We start from the raw sequence: 19,424 nt of genomic DNA, 5'->3' as shown, positions 1-19,424 counted from the left end.
ATCACTCGAGCGACCTGTGACTTTCTGCCGTTTTAGCTTTTGAGGATATGCACTCAACAAATAGAGTAGTGGTTCACATTCTTTCACCAGTTCCTGTTTTTGCTTTCTATTAAACTACTGTTTTGACTCATCAGTGCTTGAGATGTTCCTGAAGCTCTGTGGCTGTCGAGGTTCCAAGCCTGGATGAGTCTTTTTGAATATTTTGTATTTATAAGAATATTAGATGTATTCTGATACGGAGTTCTTCTTGTTGTATTTTTGTTGTTCCACGGCTCAGTCATTAGTGTCGTTATCTCCCTCCTTGAACAGGACAAGCAGGGCGACCTGGAGGTCAGACAGGGATTTGGGCCTGATGAATGCGATCGGTTTGCAGCCACGTCATCCTGCCCCTTCTGTGACATCCCAAGGTACTCAGACACCCATCCTACAGCTGCAGAACGCAGAGACGCAGACTGACCGTGACCTGCAGGAGACCGGCACATCACGGGCTACCAATGGTGAGAGCTTCATGTCATAATATCCAAAGGCCATTCAAGAGTATTCAACTGAGAAAGGTTGTTCTGTCAACTTTGTTAATACTAAGACATTTCTGGCCTTAAGTTCTGGACTTAAGATGAAACACTTTCTGTATCCTGATTATAGTCCTTCATCTTTATTATTTCATGTAAGGAAAACGGAGTAGGGGTAGTAAAGTCATTTCATGCTTTGTATGTTTTACTTGAACAGCATTTATATTTAAAATTTTAGTACCTGTGTTGTTTGTGAAGTTTAATGGTGGTAAGGCTGGACAAATTTTGCGGCATGATTTTCCCAGCATTGTAAAAAGATTATTAACCCTGATAAGGGATAACTCATTCATTCATTTCTAACGTATAATGTATTGTATATGTATCATGTATCATGTGAAATGTAACTATCATTGTTGTTCCTAAAACTAAGAAAGAATAAAAGGAGTTTATTCAAATCTATTGCCAAACATCACACTATTTTTAATGTACATAATAAAGTTACCTGTGTAATATATATGACTGAAACAATCAATGAGAGAAATACTGATAATCCTGAAATCCTGTTATGCATAGTACGATTACAGCAATTTTAAAATGGCATGAACTGATAAATAGCACTTGCAGTTTACCAATTACAATGCCTTAATCCAGTTTTATCCTAGTTATTTTTACAGAATTGCTGTTTAGATTTCTATGATTGCATAAGAACTATTTAAACAATATTTAGAGCCTTTTCACAAAGTGTCATATGTCATAACAAAGGATATTTCCCCATAATACGCTGGGATCCTGGGGGCATCGCAGAAGAAAATGAGAAGTGCTTTATATAGTTGTAACATTTGAAAGCTTCACACTATATTCAGAGATTCTTGAATATGCTCAAAATATTTACAGTGAAAAATATTTGTACATTCATAAATTATGGAATTTATGATAATGGGATTTTATGGCATTCCATTTCAGCATATAATCATTCACATTTAGATTTTTTTTTCACTCACATACAGTATAAGAGCACTTACTAGTAGTCACAGTTGTTCACAACAGTCACAGAAGCTGTTGATTAAAATTGTATTTTTTTTTTCTCTCATGTGGGTGAATATTCACCATTGATATACTTTTGTGCTCATGAAAGGAAAATTGCATTTTTATTTACTTGAGTTTTCTGTGGGTCTAAGTGGCATTCCTTGCTCACAGAACTTCACTCACAGACGGGAGCATTGCTAGGGTAATTCTCATCCACAAGAAGGGTGACAAAAGTGACCAAATTAATTATACACCGCTAAGTCTGGCTGCCATTAATTCTGCTATAAAGCTTATAGAACTGCACTAGAGGACGGCTTGTATAGAAATAATATCCTAGGGAATAGTCAACATGGATTCCGAAGAGGTAGGTACAGTGTATTTAGATTTTCAGAAGATAAAAGTTTGATAGAATTCCTCATGAAACATAATTCTAAAATTACAGGCAGTAAGTATTAAGGGAAATGTGTGCCTTTGGATTGAGAAGTGGTTAATAATTAGGAAATGGAGAGTAATGAAAAGCGGTCAATTTTCCAATTGTGGTGATGTAATTAGTGGCGTACCACAGGGATCTTTTACTAGGGCCACTATCCTTCCTGATTTGTCTGTGTTGGTGTAGTTAGTCAACTAATTAAATCTGAAGTTTAGGAAGATTAGTAAACACTGTAGGAGCAGCAGATAAAACTCGAAAAAGATTTAGATAAAATCTGGGGCATTTATCTGGGGAAAAAACCTAGCAGGTAAAGAATAATATTCACAAATGCTGATTTGCATGCAGGTGGTAAAAACAATACAAAATACAACTCTGAACTAGAAGAGGCTATGTGTCCTAGGCACAGGTGTGTAATAGAAATAAGGGAACGAAATCCTCCAAGGCACAGACACAGTTAATGCAGTGGACGTCTTCAGGATAAGCAGTGACACAAGGACCAGAAAACATATATGGAAGCTTTCTGAAAGTGCATTTAAAAGAAAAACAGCAAACATGTCCTTCTGTAAGAGGTTTTGGGAGTCTGGAGCAAGCTACCCAGGCACGAACTGATGCCAGTACCTTGACTTCTTTAAAGAAACAGCTGGATGAGGTCCTTGGATCAATGAACTACTAAGTACCGATCGAGAAGGATGGGTCAAATGGCTTTCTTTCATTTGTCGCTGTTCTTCTGAATCTGGAAGTCCAATAGGATCAGAAAAATGCCAAAACAAGGGTATTGACTGTCATATGAGAGTGTATATAATCTGCAGTCATTTTATGACTGTGAATGAACATAACTATAATGATTCCAGTAAAATGTCAGAAGTGGTGGAAGGCTCTAATTACTTAATCACTGATCAACAGAAAAACAAAGTCTAATGGGTTAACCCTTTAGCTGTAATGTACATTTAAAGCACCATAGAAACCATTTAATGTGTTATTTTATCTTCTTATAAAGAACGAGCGTGTAAAAAACATAAGTAGGTCAACCACAAATCCATTCACATTTAATGTGACTTCACACATATTGTAAAGAAATCTGTCACTCAGTCTTTTGTTTGTTTTGTAAAGCTTCTGAAGGCACAGAGATAAACCTTTCACAATTTCTTAGGCCAGGCTGCTTATCTTAAAATAAATGAAGTCACCTGTTGAAAGAATCCAGTGCTGCCTACAATATCAACATTTTGTTTGTCGCATTCAAGTATTAAACATCATGAGTGAGTCTGTCATTAACATTGCCAACAGTTTTCTGTCAGAAATTGCTCCTTCTGTACAACCCTGTTTTCTTGCCAATAGGCAGGTGTTTAAGGTAAGGTTCCCAAGAAAATGTTATTAAGCCTGCAGTGCACTTTAAAGACAGTAAGATTCCCAATTGGTGTGGTAAACCTAATGCTTTAATTCATTTAGGTGTGATATCAAAGTTGATTTATGTGATTATTGCAATTCCTGCCAGAGCCCAATTGCATGTCTAATAATTTCTGTTTTATGAGACCATGGAAACAACAACCTTTCCCCTAATATGTGAATGTGAAAGTCTGAATTTGAAAATAAACTTCAGACCTGCTTTCTGCATAATTTATATGACTCATGTTGCAGAAGGCTCTGTGATAGTGGGGAAATGTACAGATTTTTTAAATAGATGTCTTTAATTTCCTAATGTTTACTGTAGGAAAAAAAGAGCTGCCACAAGAGGTTATACTAATATAATGTTAATATCCTTAGTATCCATCTAGTAAATGATTAGCAGCACTGGTCAATGACTGTTGATACTGTTGATGAAAGTTCTTTTTTTATGCTTGTGTACCCTCATTGTCTAGTAACTATAATTGAAGTTGTTGAAATTTAGTAAATTTGTGTCCAAATTCCAAACTGTATTAGAAGATAGTTTTAGATAGTTTTTTTTTTCATTTACATTAATACGTTTTAAGCACAGAATGTAAATGGTAATGCACCCATTTAGAAAATAACACAAAGCTGCCTCAAAGAAAGATGGTTGTGGTCTTTGTGTTCCTCCAAATTTTGACATGGATTTTTTTTGCAAGTTTGTTCAATTTTGACAAGTGTTGAATCTGTGACATTTATTTCACTGTTGCTTTGGTCTGTTGTGGAGATTCAAGGTCAAATACACTTCAAAAAGTGTGCTCCTTCTTTAGGGACTTTATTTTTCCTAAAAAATGACGGAAAGTGCTCAAGTTTTATTTTTAATTCAGTAGGGAGAAAAACTGCAGTCGAGTGATAGTTTATATACACTCCTTCATTCCAGATGCTACCCTCTTTCTGTCTAGACTCCAAAGAGAAAATGTCACCCAGACACTTATGTTTAATCTGACATATTACTGACAAGGCTGGTGTAGATAACTTTGGTAATGAAATAAAATCTTACTGACTGTGCCATGTTTTAGCATGACTGTGTAAGAAATAGCATTGCTGTAATCAGCTTGTTCTTGAAATCCTTCGTTTTCACCCCCTGTACTTCAGCATTTTTGTCACTTTTCTCACTTAGAAGATCAGTAGCTATGTTGGAATATTTTGTTTCTCCTTTTGTTCACATAAGAAAACTTGCTTATACAAAGTCTGCTTTGTTTAATAAAAGATGATAAAATTGGTCCTTGCACACTCCATGGGCAAAAGTGTTGGCCAACTAAACTCTCTTCTAAGCATCCCAAATTGTAAGGTATCCATTCAAAGAGTCCCATAGTAAGTTGAGTCCCATAGTCCAGCCATTCACCATTGAACGGTCAAGTCTGGTCTATGTCATTAGCTGGCTGAGTACGCAGTGGGACAGTCTCTTGGTGAAGAATCTCTGGTATTTGATGGGCTTGACTCAACCAAGGCTGTAGAAACACTACACCCATTAAGTTGCTCAAGATTTTCTTTGGAAGCTACAGGTTTGTCTCTTTTGACATGAGACAAAGCATTGATCATCCTCCTTTCTCCCAGTTCCTGCAGAAAGCAAAGCTATTGGCATTGTAAATGAGAATTCAGAATTGCATGTGTAAAAATTGAAGAACAAAATGTGTGAGATGGAAAATACATACGCTGTTTTGCAGTATAGTTTCACATGATGCAGATGGTGAAAGGTGTCAGAATTGTATTTATATGTCATCTGCTCTTGTTTGAACAGGGCAAATTTTTTACATCACATTTAGCTTGTCTTTGTAATTGAGGCAGACTGCCTGGTAACATCATTAAAAATTAGTGTCTGTAGACTGATCTGCTTACATAGAGTGAAAATGAGTAAAACTTGCTGAAGTGTTTTATGACAATGTGTTATCGGTCCAAATGAGTTGCAGTATTCAGCTTCTCATTTCTCAAAACCTTGGTTGCTTTATTGAAGTCAAATTAAGTTTTTAAGACGAGTCTATAGCTTTGATTAATGGTGGTTAGGATATTCTTAGGGTTCTGGGTCACAGGGGGCCATGATATCAAATTGTAGGTGAGGTGCAGTTGTTGAAAGCTTGCCTGAGGTAAATCATCAGATTGTTCTTATAAGATCCCTGCCATACATATGGTTTTTGTCTGGGCCATTATTGTAGATCAGAGCTGTTCTTGAATGTTTGGTGAGATAAAGAATAAAAGACATGTGTACCATAGCTACTGGATGCTGTCTGGTTTATCTGCTAAATTTGTATTTATGAGGCTGCAGTCTATGTAAAATAAAAACTCCACAATATATGTGTTGTGTATCTGTTAAAGCCTGTTTATCAGCGGAAACCAAGCCCTTTTAGATGGGTGTTTGTCATCTGGAGCAGCCCAGAAAAATGGATGCAGTTGCATGTCCTGCGGGCAGAATAAGTTTGAGCTTTGTTTCACACACTCAGTAATTCTGATGGCCATAGATTCCTAAGGGGAACAGAAGTAACATTCTTGTTATGCATGTAACAGTATCATAAAACAACAGTGTGACCTTTTTCACTAGAGGACAGAAATGTAGAGCAATGCAATTTTAGGGAAACAAAATGCACCCTTTGTCAGGTATTGTGAACATTGTTTTTTCAGAATCTGAAATCACTGCCCTCCTGTGCTGGCCCAGCTTCATAGTTACATGCTACTGTGTCCTAAGAGCATATCAAAGTCTGCAAACGTTGGAAACCTAAGGAATGTGGCTCATCTAGCTCATCTAGTTTCGAGCATCTATTGAGCCACTAAGAAACAGTTGTCTAAGAAGGGGTTTGTTTAAAAAACGGGATTCTGTGTCATGGTATGTTTAAATTGTATGCATTTCCCTTAAAAAAAAAGCTTATTTTTTAATAGTAATTGAGAGGCCAATGGGTATCAATGACTATCTGTCAGTTGCTCTAGCAGAAAGACAGATCCAAGGAAATCTGTCAGGGGGATTTTCCTAAACCCTCTTATGTAAAAGTCTACAGTTAGCTCTGAGCTGTCTTCCTCTTGAAATGGGATGTGAAAATAGACATGTGTGATAGTCCGAGTCCCCAGACACTTTGACTGACACCCCATCCAATTACTCCTCTGACAGAGCTCTGTCTTCTCGAGTGCAAAGACTTTTTAACTTCCAAGAACCAATTAATGTTATCCGAATGGATGACTTAAGAGAATATCTTTTGTCAGTGCTGCACTTTTTAAGACCTGTAGTTAGAGACGATATGAGGTACTACACCTGTGGAATTTCTTTCCAGAGTGCAAATCTTATTTAATTTTTCTTCATCTTCGCCCACTCCCACTTCTAGTTTTTTAGCTGGTCTCACACTGTTTTTTTCTGCTTTTTCCTGAAAGACTCGGAATGACATTCAGTATGCAAATTAAAATGCAGAACATTTACACAAATTATTTACTTTGGATTCTGCATACCTACCACATCTGTAGTGCTGTTGAAAACTCTTTTATAATAGGTTTTATGAAGTGCTTTGTTTAGTGACATTCGAACAAAAGCCTTTTTATTATTTGAAGTTATAAAACATTCTGTGACTCTTAAAAATTATTCTGAATTAAAGCTATTGGGCAAAGGTTTGTATGCTAAACCACTGTTTGGACCATGGTACAAACAAATCTAAGCAAAATAATTCTCTTTGCTCTATGTTCTGTAACGATCGCCATCAGGAGCTGCTCACATAAAGCTGTACTCTCCGGTATTTGTTTTGCCGGATAGATTCTGTCCCTGCGAAGCTCATCCAGCTCCTTAATTAATTAACTTTCTCATTAATTTTTTTATTTGTGGTCCTTTCGGGAATATTCTTACTTCTAAGGAAGGATTAAAATGAATGTGAATCCTAGAAAGGCTAACATGACTCAAAGAGCTGAATCCTAAAAGGGAACTGACAAATGAAGGCTGCAGGATGTTAGTCTTTCTGAGAGGAACCGTCAGCAGGTCAGACTTAATTGGCAAATTTTTCCAATGGTATTGAGTATTGCAGCAGAAGTCTAGAGAAATCTCTACCTGTCACGCACTGTAAGCATGGCTTAAAAAGCTCAGCTTAGATGAATAAATCCTTATTTGTGTTCATGGATGGGGAGATAGATGGATAAGGTCATTTTGATTTCCAATTTAAATATCATATTGCTCTAGCTGGCACACGGGTTTATCCTTTGAAGCCTGTCCTTTCCGGAGACAGATTTTCCCAACTTTGCTATGCAAGTGTCTTTGAATTATTTTTAATTATTTTTTATTCTCCGTCTTACTTCTTGAATGTTAAATTCTGAGTCGCACTAATAACCCATTTTCGACATTTTAAAGCAAGTGTGCCACCAGTGTTTAGAGTTAGGGCCAGTGTAATTGGCCTTGACACTGAACACTTTAAATGCTGAAATGGCTGGTTGAAACTTGTTGACAGAGTCTGAGGGGCATGCATGTACTGTACCATCTTCACGCACAAATAGAATTGCAGAGTAATGTGCCAAGCACTGTGCTTTGCAGGTTCAAAATCTGAACAGGAAATGACAATGACATTGTAATGCATGAATCACTGCCTGTAGTGAGAGTAGGCTACCGTTTCCTGCAATAAAAATATGCTTTCAATCCAGGTTGTCTATGTTTATGTAACCACAGCCTCTCAAAAGCCCAAAATGACAACACAGAATTTTCTGTTCTTCAGCTGTGCCTGGCCCACTGGAGGATCCCGGCCCTGGAACCAGTACAGAGGGGAGCTTTGAGACGCCCTCCGACAGCCTGCACCCAGAGGGCGGCATCGCGGACGCGTCGGCAGAAGCAAGCACCAGTGCCGGTAACTCCCAGGGAGTCTGTGCTTTTGCAGTGACAGATCCTCAGAGTAGCTGTGTGTGGGACCTTCAGAGCCATACGTTCGATTTGAGTCCCTTTTGAGAAAAAGAAAAATGGGAGGCTCGTACACGTGCAAATCTGTGTTTTTTTCCTAGTTGTCGTTGGTGTGGAAGCAGTGCAGTTTGTAAAAACTAAAAAGCCTCATTTGCTGTGTCCATTGCCTTCTGGAAATGTTATCAAATAAGGATTTTAATTCTTAATGTATAGATAGGCAGATATTTCCATTCTGCTGAAAGGATAAACTGCAAACTGCTCTAGAAAGGTGTTTTGCTTGGCACTGGGCAAGATTGATATCTCACTGCAAGATGGACTCTTTTATATACCATGATTTCATTATCAAACTTTTCTCCTGGACCAGACGGTACTCAAGTGTCAGTATTGTACAGTATCTCAGTGCGTACAGCAACTGCCACACCTGCCTGAGGATCCTAATCTATAGACCATAGATTATAGTGTTAAAAGACATTTAGAAATACAGTTATTACTAATTTATTTGGCTGAAGCTTTTATTCTAAACCATGTATTTGTACATTTATAAAGGTGGGTATTTTACTGGTTTAGTTCAGGTGAAAGTACCTGGTTCAAAGGTACACAGCAGTGTTTGAACCCATAACCTTCCAGTTACAATTTCCGGAACCCTAACTACTATAATAGTAATAATACACTGTGATGGTCATAATGATGGATTATTGTATCCTGAGCTTGGAATTCTGAGGTTATTTGCTGACCAAAATGGCGTTTCTTGTAAAACTACCTCACAAAGAGATTTGAGTTGAGGGGCAAGTGTTGAGTTGGTGCATTAAATAGGCTGATGAATTGACATGCATAAAAGTATTGATTCTGATGTCCTCTCAAGTTGCTTAAAATGTAGTTGTGGAGCTGGTAATTAAATTAGAACCCATTTTGATCTAGAGAAGAAATCGTTTATAACATCACTTTATTAACCCTTTACAATTTCTTGCATTAGGAATTATCTTTTCGCAGACCCCAGCTTGAGTTGACCAGGAGGTAAATTCTTCTCCACACCATGTCCCAAACCATTTAATGTTTATACTCGGACATTATATTGCAACAGTATCTCTAATAAAACTGTTTTTATCTGTTTGGATTGATGCTCGAAAGCTGTTTCATCACTGGGATGTTAGCAATAACATCATCAAGCAGAGCAGTGTTTTTCTCTCTTGAGGAAGGCTTTAAACACAGTTGGTATGTTTTTTTTTAACCTTGGAGAGCATTTATTAATCCCATTAATAACAAGCTTTTATTAGAGGAAGCCCTGATTGCGTTATAAATTACAGTCTGATGCAACTCAGTGTGTCTGATACACACTGATGCAACAATACGTTTATTTTGCTTGTGTGGAAATGGCTAGTGACTCATAAACAACAGTAATTTTCTCATAAATGAGCTGTTTGGATGGAAGAAGCCCTCTAGTTAAAGAGCACGTCTGCTGCAAGGCACACCAGTTCCATTTCTTAATGCCCCTGTTTAATACAGCGTTGATTATACCAATTATTTACAAATCTTGCTGAGACACGCAGTGCTCTACAGCTTTTTTTTTTTGTAATGATTATTTTTCTCCTCTAAGATAGAATTTAGCCATTATTTTCAATTTAAGTTATTGCCTGATCGTAAAACAGTTGTGAAATTCTTTAAGCAGTGCAGTTAAAGCCTAAAAAACCTAGATCATGTAACAAAAAGTCTTTTAATACAGAGATTATTACTGGTATCAAAATACTTTTTTTTCTGGAAATGCAGAAAAATTGTCCAAATTGTGTGATTGTCATAAATTGGAGAAAAGCATTTTTTTAAAGATTACATATTTATGCATCTATAAACCTTTTTATGTAATATAAAATATATTAGATGGGAGTACTTTGTAAAAAGAAATTTAATAGAAATTTCACTGTAAATCAGAAAGTTATCAGACCTTAATTGGGATACGAAAGAGAAATGTTTCTTAAACAATTTTGATTTTCTCATTCGTTTTCACATGTGAAAGCAAATGTTGCCAAATGAATTAAGTTTTCAACAGACAGGGTCAGAAGTCTTAATCTGAGAGGCAGGGCCCATAATGTGTTTTGATGCTGGTGTCCTCCAGGAAAGACGTTTCTCAAAGGCATCACGTACTGTAGTTGAATGTTTTTTATCCAATTCTCCTCAGTATACAACCTGTTTTTTTTTGTGGGCTATATTAAGAGTAAATCTTACTGAATGTGCAAAGGAGATCTTTTTTCAGGTAACATAATTTTTATATGTATATTATATTTTGATAGGCCTTCTTTTGGTAACACTGTAGTGTTCAAATTAACTTAATCTTAATGAATAAAGATGCATTAGTGTTGTTGTTAAATTCAATTTTTTCTCTTTTCAAATTAAGTTAATGACTAATTGAACACCTCTTGAAACTTAATGTACACAACTAGCAGTACATCTGTACAGCTAAAAACAATCTAAAAACAAAATACATATATTCCTTTTGTCTTTTTGGAAAATTATTATATTGTTTCTTATTTGTCCTATGCTGAGATTCCTTGAATTTTGAACTTCTGAGAGGGGAATTTCTGAGTGATAACCCTTCTATAAACTGGTCATACATAAGCCTGGGTTTTCTTAGTGCCATTCTCAAGCTGAACTTTCACACCTGCTAGTCTGAAGGACTACTGGGTGATAAGCATAAAGACTCTTAAGTGGACATTTTCAGTTTTTAATAACGTTCCCAACAATATTGAACAAACTGTTCCAGTTTTGCTTGCGCCATTTAATAAGTTTTGTGGCGTTATTTATGCAGTAACATTTCAGTTTGTAGCTCATTCGGTTTCTCAGTAGCTAATTGATCTGGTCCAAGGATCTTAAAATTACCTGAGAGGACCTTAATGTTATTCAAAACTAGTGCTTCTGTATGAAGAACTAAGAGGACTTGTTGTCTGCAGTCAATGGAAAGTCACTGCAAAGAAGACCTTTAGTTCAAAGTATCAATGGTTTAAATATAAAGTATTTTTATTGTTTAAACAGCTGATGAAAGGGGAACAAGGAAAATGTGGTTTCTTTGACTTCTTACTGGTTACTGGTTAGATGATACAATTCTTACTGTCTCAGTTCGTCTGTTCCATACAGTATGTACCAGCAATTCAATATCAGTCTTGAAACATTTATTCTTTATACCTCTACTCTGTGTATAAATGAGGGCTGAACAATACACAATTGAAAAATTTTCAACCTCCCTTGTTTCTCTGATGGGCTGAGGGGATTTTAAGAACGACAGATGTTGCACTGACCTGCAGTTTTTGAGAAGCTGTAAGAGAGGCTTATTTACTCCAGACATCAGTTTTTAGAAGTGTTTGTCCCCCTCACCCTCAATTATTGTTAATATCAAGTGCTAAATGTGTGCCAGAGGCAAAAAGCAAACAGAGTAGATGTTCTATCTCTATGTTTTCGCATGGAATTGTATGATATTCTTACACTTCATAACACAGGACATTCTGGTTTTGATTTCTTAATTTTACTGTCTCGTTAAATCATGCATCATGCGAGCTGTCTGGTGAACTGTTCTGCAAAATCACTTTATGATGAAGATTTTTATAAATCAAATGTATTAACTCTGACACAGTTCGGAGGCTGCTGGAGATAAATTTGCAGACAATATTCCTTCAAAGACTTGCATTTTTCAGACGGCATTCTCAAAAGACAACTGGCATTTTTGTTAAACTTGACGCAGACGCCAAGCACTTTAAGTCCAGCTTCAGTATACATAGTTTTTATAGATGTAGAAAAATATGCATGTTTACAGTAACTTGTCCCAGGATAACAAGAGTGGGGATTTTGGGATTGCAGTAACCACATGCAGGTTTCTAACGCCTTTTGGTGTCTTCCCCCTCGTGCTGTCCAGGAGAGGGCTCGGAATATGGCACCAGCGAGGACGCGCTTTCCCGGATTCGCCGACTCATCGCGGAGGGGGGCATGACAGCCGTGGTGCAGCGTGAGCAGAGCACCACCATGGCGTCCATGGGCGGCTTTGGGAACAACATCATCGTCAGCCACCGGATCCACCGCGGCTCCCAGACCGGCGCCGACTCATCCGGGGCCAGAGGGCACAGAGCGGCCCGGGAATGTTTCTCCCCCGGCCCCTCCACTTCCTCCTCCTCCTCCTCCTTCTCTCTCAGTGAACCAGGTCCCAGCCGCTGCCGCATCCTGGCCCACACTGTGCAATTAACTCACGCGCCCGCCAGCCCCACGGACCCCGCGCGGAGCCCCGGGGCGGCCACCCCTTCCCCGCAGTTTTCAACCATCTTCTCCTCCGGCGGAGCGGGCACCTCCAGGGTGCCAGCCGCGGCTCCCATGGACACCGACGACGTCTTTGAGAGCGGCAACGCTGACGACGGGGACGTCCGCACTTCCTCCTCCTCCTCCTCCTCTTCTCCAGCTAACAATAACAGCAGCTTCCCGGGAGATCCTTACAGCCGATAAGGATTGTGCTCTACCATGCCAGTGCTTTATTTCACTAGAACAAGGGGATAGGTGGGTTACCAGCAGACTGGCACTTGAAGGCTGTCCGGATGACTGTTGCTGCATGGAGATTGTCTGCCTGGAGTCTGTACGTGATGCTAAGGAATATTTGTTTGCTCTGATCTGTTGCTGTAGGTCCTCAATAAGCCTTCAGTCTTTAAATCTGCAGTCAAAAGGTGCTGATTTCCAAGGGGCCCCTATCAGAAGGAGCAAAGCTCCACAGTCTATGTTAAACAACATTTCCCAGTCAAGCACTAGGGTATTTGTATAGTTCCTCTTGTGGAGTGATTATACTTACATTGCTCTTAATGTCGCCCATGTGATGATAACCTAATACCACGATCATTCCATGTTGAAAGTTGTACTTGAATTATTTTATCATCAGGGCACCAATACTGGCTTTCCTTTTTTTATCGGCTTAGGAAATGGCAACTATATCTAGAGTGCCACGTCATGATCACACCTAAGGTGTTCTTGAAATACCAAGGCGATTACAAGAAGTTTGATTTGTACGGTTGTTGGTGCCACTTGATGTAAAGTGTGAACTCTTCCTTTTTTTTTTTAATTCACCGTAACAGTGCCAGCCCCTCAGCTGTGTGGTCAGGTTGTTTTGAGCTGTAAAAGCCTGCTGTATGTGGAAAGCTCTCTCTTTGAATTGTGTACCGTCAGTCTGTAAGAAAACGAAAATACTAATGCACTGTTCCGTCTTTGAAGGCAGTTATGTTTCACCCCAGCTTCTCAAGGAAGATGTGGAGGGAGCACCTGAGTTTCTCTCAGGTACTTATGATTTGATTACCATGTTTAGAAAGGAAGAACTACAACTCCCCAAGTTTAAAGTTCATTGTGAACTTAGGGGAGTAAAGTAAAACAACATGACCACATTCATTCAAGCATACATTTCTGTTGTCAAACAAGATTTTGATTTTCTGTTTTGAAGAATATATACCGACGTAATAGTATGCTTAAAGCATAGTTGGGTATTGTTATATTAAATGATCACCAAGGAAACACAAATTGTTTACTACTGTGCTGTTGCCAGAACTCTGGGAATGTGGAAAAGCACAAATGTGCTCTTGTCATCAGGCACTTATTCCTTTTTTTAAGATAGAAAACCATCATTCCTGTCCTGTTGCACTAGTATCTACCAGTCAGCCTGTCTGAAAGGTGGTTGTTAAGATCTCTTAACCCCTGTGACGTACTGTAAAATCCAGTTGTGTAATATTGCAAACACCAACTACTTGTTTTTTGGATACTTGAGATGAAAACATAGGTTGTCTGTGCTTATTACCACTAGAAATGGAGAAACTTGATGATCAACAGCCCATGACTTGATTGCAGGAAGAAGCAAGGACTCTGGCACACTGGGGGGCAGGTTTACAGAGCAAGCGTGAGGGCTAATAAGGGCAGCGCCAAGAAACAAAATGAAGAAGAACGTCTATCTGCAGAAACAGACAAAAAGAATTGCATCATTTTCTAGCTGAGAGCGACTGATCTTGCAGAGCCTAATAAGGATAAGGGCTTTAAACTAAATGTGACAAATGCATCAATTTACTGAAGAGCAGAACTGAAAATGAATATGCCCCTGCTGATTTTATTTTTTTTAACTTGAGTTTTTTTTAGATTCTCTGACGGTTTTTTTGCTGTCCTGTTTTGCACTCCTTAGCCCTTAGAGTACTGATGAAACAGGAGTTGTAGAGTGCAGTCCCATGGTCACTGGACATAAACCCCTTTTGCTCAGTGTGGTTGCCTGAAAGGGGCTGCTCGGTTCCTTCCTGTGCCCCTTGCACATTAAGGTTTCAGCCCAGGTGGGTTGTGTATCCAGTGCCCAAACTGCTGTGATTTGCCTACCTCAGCCTGCCAGCAGCAGCAACACACTTGAATTCTCCCTTTCATTAATTTCCAGAACAAGAACGAGAGAATGGTTAGACTCAATGTCCATAGGTGGACATTGTGCAGTTTCAAGACAAGTCCATTTTTCAGACACAATGCAGCGTCTGGTAATATTAAGCTCACCAAGATGAGTAGTATTTTTAATGACTTTTTTAAAGTTTGCTTGATTTTTTTAATGCTATTTATTATATAACACCAGTGGCCATATTCTAAAATTTGTCTTTGCTCTGTGCTACACAGTACCGGTCTTTTTAAGTATGAGATCAAACAATTTCTCTAAAAAGTGGCTTTTTAGCCTAAACACTTTAAGGCTTCTGCAGACATCACTGAAGTACAGTAGCTGTTTAACAGCATGGTTGAAGACAGGAGATAGGCTCAGCTAATGGAGTCTCAAGGTCTACCGCGGGAAGAGAGAGTGATAATTTAAGAACTGACATCCCGTCCGGGGTGTACCCTGCCTTGAGCCTGTTGCTTGCTGGGACAGGCTCCAGCTCCCTCGCGACCCTAAATCGGAAGATGTGGTTAGAAAATGGACGGGTGTTCTGATGTTCTCCTAGCCTTACTTAATTGCTGAGGGGTGTGGAACCACTCTGTCTATTGGTTAAAGCAGTGGAGTTAGTCTGGGTGTTGTTGTTTTTTTTTTAACGCTGTCTCTTCTCCGACCCTCTTGTTGCGTTCCCCCAGTTTCCGTCTAACATGTGGGTTCTGCTTGTGTGAATGAGAACACACGCACAAAGTCAGTGTGTCTGCATTGTCTGATTTACAGGCCATCGCCAGTCTTTTGCGTTTTGTTCTTTATTACCATACTTGCAAGATCTTTCCTATTGTTTGTTTAGCAATATGTTAGAGACTATAACATCAAGAATGTACCAACTCAAACTGTTATGCAGTAAGGGAAGAATTAATTCTTATTTGGGCTGTTGACCAAAAATCAGAGCAAAACTCCTCTACTGTAGAAGAACTTGAATAGGATTTATAAATACCAGCATAAAGGGTATATTTATTTCCTATATTTCTGTATCAGGGGTATCACCTTGGATAACAAGGACTCTCAGTACGGGCATCTCAAAGCATAATCCTGCAAGGCACAACAGAATCTAAACGAAAGACTTGCAAATTATGCTGATCATCTTAATGCATGAACACCCATTGATTTAGCATTTATTTGGGCTTCTCAAAAGCACTTCTAAAACTGTGTTGTAGGGCAATGAAAAGTAGTACAAATACAGATGGGATAATGGAAAAATGGGACATGATTGTGGACACTGAACAGTAATGTGCAGCAGTACATCATGTCCTTCCATCACATTGAAATGTCTGTGCGTGGCAAATGTGTTTCCCAACAGTCCCATTGGTGTGGTACCCAATTTAGTTACCCACCTACAGCTTTAAAAATACAGTTTGACTAGGCTGTCTGTGTCCAGTATATATGGATGTAGCCACATGTCCATCTACACTGTGACCTTCAAATCTGGCCTGGTTTGATACCCCTGGCCTGTATCCTCAATGGTGCCTGAATTTCAGAATCCGCTTCACAGAAACAAAGGTGTACACTGAGGAGGTTCAACATTTATATAGTCTTCGTACGTCTGCTCACACCATAACTTTTATTTTGTGCCTTGAAGATTATAAAGACGTGACTATCCTGCTGTAGAAGAACATTGGTTTAGGCTCCTGCTATATATAGTGCTGGTATATCTGCAAAGTGATTGTTGGCAAAGCCTTCGTGAAAGCTGAATGTATCTGTTTTACATGACATAGTCAGGCCTTGGTCCACTTTATTGGTTGGAAATTAGCAGTGAACAATATGTACACCTGGATTGCAGTTTAGGTTTTTTGTATGTTGAGGAGTTTTTCATACTGTAATTATTCTGCCTAAATAACAGACAAGTGTAATACTTTAAAAACATATGAATTGAATGTTTTGATATGTTGAATACTTTTTGATCATGTTGTGGATGAGGTTTAAATAAGCTAAAGATATCAAGGGACGTAGTGCACATTTTCTCTGAAACCATTGTGAATTGAATAATGCAGCCATGCCAACAGGTTACAGAAACTACTTGAAGATTTGTGATGCTAACTGAAACTGCGTTTCTCTAGTTTTGACAAGACTGGCAGCTTACTTACTTCTGTATTTAAAAAATGTTTTCTGAAAATCACAGTTAAAGGTCACTGCTAATTTCAAATCTTTCATTTTTGCTTAAATTTAGGCTTGAAAGAAATATGTTCCTAAAGCAATTAGCATGAATCTGAAGATCATTTTTAGATTTTTAACTTTTCCACTGGTATGCAGATCATCAGAAAACATGCTGGTAGCATGGGGAATTATTCTGAAAGGATCATTGTATCTAAAAATTTTAGTCCACTATTACAGGGATCTTATAACTTTAGGAAGGCACTTCAGATAGTTTCTAAAAGCAGAAAGGCCAATACATTAATGCAAAGAGACAGCATAGTGGGTGTTTATAAAAAAGAAAATATTTTCATTTAACACTCCATCATCAATTTTCCCATCCACAATAATAGTTGTTTTTTGTCCTAGCCCTTCTATAGACTTAACACGTTTTTCTGATAAAAATCAGAAAATTCAAGTACCACTCCAACAGCCAGCTTCTTGTGATCTATGCCAATTACGTTTACAAATGAGCACCCACGAGTCTAGGCTCTTCTTGGTGTTTAGTTTCACGTGGTTAAAACTTTGATTAACAGCGGATTTACTGTTGCAGTTTCGTTATCAAATGCTTCAGATTGTCTTGGCCTTCCTAGCCTGAACTAGGCTTCATGTCAGAATCACGTTCCCCTGCAGAAGATGCCTCTGTGTTTGAATACCAACTCATGTTTACAGCTAGCTATTGCAAGAGACCTTACTGGACAAGAGGCAGAACAGATTACAGATCACACTACCCTGTGTCAAGGCTTTCTTTAAAAATAAAACACTTCTCCATTTCACTTTGTTTCCGAATATCCATCTCCACCTTGGGATGCACCTGGAATCCTTCCTTTGGATTTCTTGCAGGCTTGGACGTGTCTTGCCTTTTTTTCCCCCTTATTCGTCCTCATTTGCTCACTCACCAATTATGTTTTTTTTTTTTTAAATGCCTTGAATTTTTTTTTTGCCCAGTTCGTATTGCATAACTGAGCCTGCATTTTGAGCAGAATAACTGTTTGGGTAATTTGCGAGCATTATCATTTAATATCATTATCCAGAGGAGTTAAAAGAGCTTCTAGTCAGTGCTGAATGGTTGTTTTGATGTCCTGGCTGGCCAGTCTGTAAAGCTGAAGCATTCTGGACACTTTAATGGAAGGCCTGGAATCATTTCTCACTGTCAACTAGATTTGCAGTTTATGTTATTACAGGTTAATCTTTGCATCAGTATATTGTGGAATATAACTACAGATACTTTATTAGAATTAGTTTACTGGCTTCTCCGATATGCATCAATACAGTCTTCATATCTTCTGACGACATAAAACATATACAGTTCATTTTCGGTTATGCTGTGAATCCTGTCATTTGGCATAGGATGTGCGAGTTTAATTTTTTTATTTATTTTTTAAATATATATATGTAATTGGATTTGCACAACTCTTAACTTGAACATAAGGTTTTCAGCATTAGTGTCTATGCTAACCACTTTTTTTTTTACCATGAAAGCTTGGATAATATTTACAATTTTTCAACATTTAACTGCACAAACATTGCTTAAGAGTTAAAGGTAATCTTTGATGAAGTAATCTTTTCAACTTCAAACTTGAGTAGACAGATAAAAAAAAACTCCATAATTCAGAGCTTTATATACATTCATTACATAACTCAACAGATGGGGGCAATATTTTGTTCTGGACAGACTTAAGTTTGAGTGTTTTTATATCCCTCAACTGCATGTAAACTGCTGACTGTGTGTAGTAAGTAGTGAAAAAAGGAATTGTCTTTTCTTTGTAGGAGATGATGTGATGTAAGGGTTTTTGTAACTATTTTAGAAGCAAAATGATTAATAGTGCAACCAAGTGCTGTGGGAACACCAAAGATCCTATATACAGTAATAATAAAAATAAAAAAACAGGAAACTTTGGAAAAAAAAAAGCTTGTCTTTGATTCATTTAACATCAGAATCTGTTTGTGGAGATTTTGGAAAGGAACAGGAAATCTGTTCCTCGAGTTTGTCATGTTTTGCTTAACTTGGGGACATGCAGCTTCTTGAGGGCAGGACCACAATGAAGTGGAACGTGTCGAGAGAATCGGGACAAATGAGTTTCATTGATATGATGAAGTGACAGCTGCCGAAGAACACTTAGATATAGTTTTCAGAAAGAAAATATTTCGAGGGTTTTACTGAGCCAAAAAGGTGGAAATGTATCTCAGATGTGTTCAAGATGTCATTGAAGTCATGCATTTATTAGTATGCATTGACCTTAGTCTGCAGTACTTTATCACCAAGATGGGATGTTGGTGGGGTGATACGTGCTTTATGCAATACTGGCCAATTATGTTAAACACATTGTTTATTAAATTAATTGAAGTGAACCTGTTGACTTCTATGCTAGGGTGACTTTAAAGCAATTTTGCAGTGTAACGCACTTTATTTGCCGTTGAAAAAATTACATTGCCGAATCTAAAGGGCTCGTTCATGGGTAAACTAAATCTGCAGGAAGCCCTTTGAAACCCCCTCCCCCCCATGGCTGTTTGGAGATAAAACGTTGTCGTATCCACACTCGCTCGGGTTCAGAGCCGAGCGCCGCCACTGCGGATCTGCAGAGCGGAGATAATTAAAACAAAGCCCGC

General features: G+C 38.3%; 1 protein-coding gene across 4 annotated transcripts in view; it reads left to right on the top strand.

Annotated features, from left to right (window-relative positions):
* Positions 1 to 18,741, top strand: part of ambra1a (autophagy/beclin-1 regulator 1a) — a 104,402-nt gene extending 85,661 nt beyond the window's left edge. For 3 of the 4 annotated variants that reach the window (XM_015338572.2, XM_015338574.2, XM_015338571.2), the window contains 3 exons: positions 310 to 497; positions 8,058 to 8,186; positions 12,132 to 18,741. In XM_015338572.2, coding sequence (XP_015194058.2) covers positions 310 to 497; positions 8,058 to 8,186; positions 12,132 to 12,709 — 895 coding nt within the window. In that variant the 3' untranslated portion in view covers positions 12,710 to 18,741. The remainder of the gene's footprint in view (positions 1 to 309; positions 498 to 8,057; positions 8,187 to 12,131) is intronic. The other variant, XR_001477341.2, reaches the window with a different exon arrangement.
* The last annotated feature ends 683 nt before the right edge of the window (positions 18,742 to 19,424 follow it).

Source organism: Lepisosteus oculatus, chromosome 21 (assembly GCF_040954835.1).
Source record: "Lepisosteus oculatus isolate fLepOcu1 chromosome 21, fLepOcu1.hap2, whole genome shotgun sequence".
In the NCBI taxonomy this organism is placed as follows: Eukaryota; Metazoa; Chordata; class Actinopteri; order Semionotiformes; family Lepisosteidae; genus Lepisosteus; species Lepisosteus oculatus.
The sequence above is the reverse complement of the archived record's forward strand: the minus strand, read 5'-3'. Positions and strand labels throughout refer to the sequence as shown.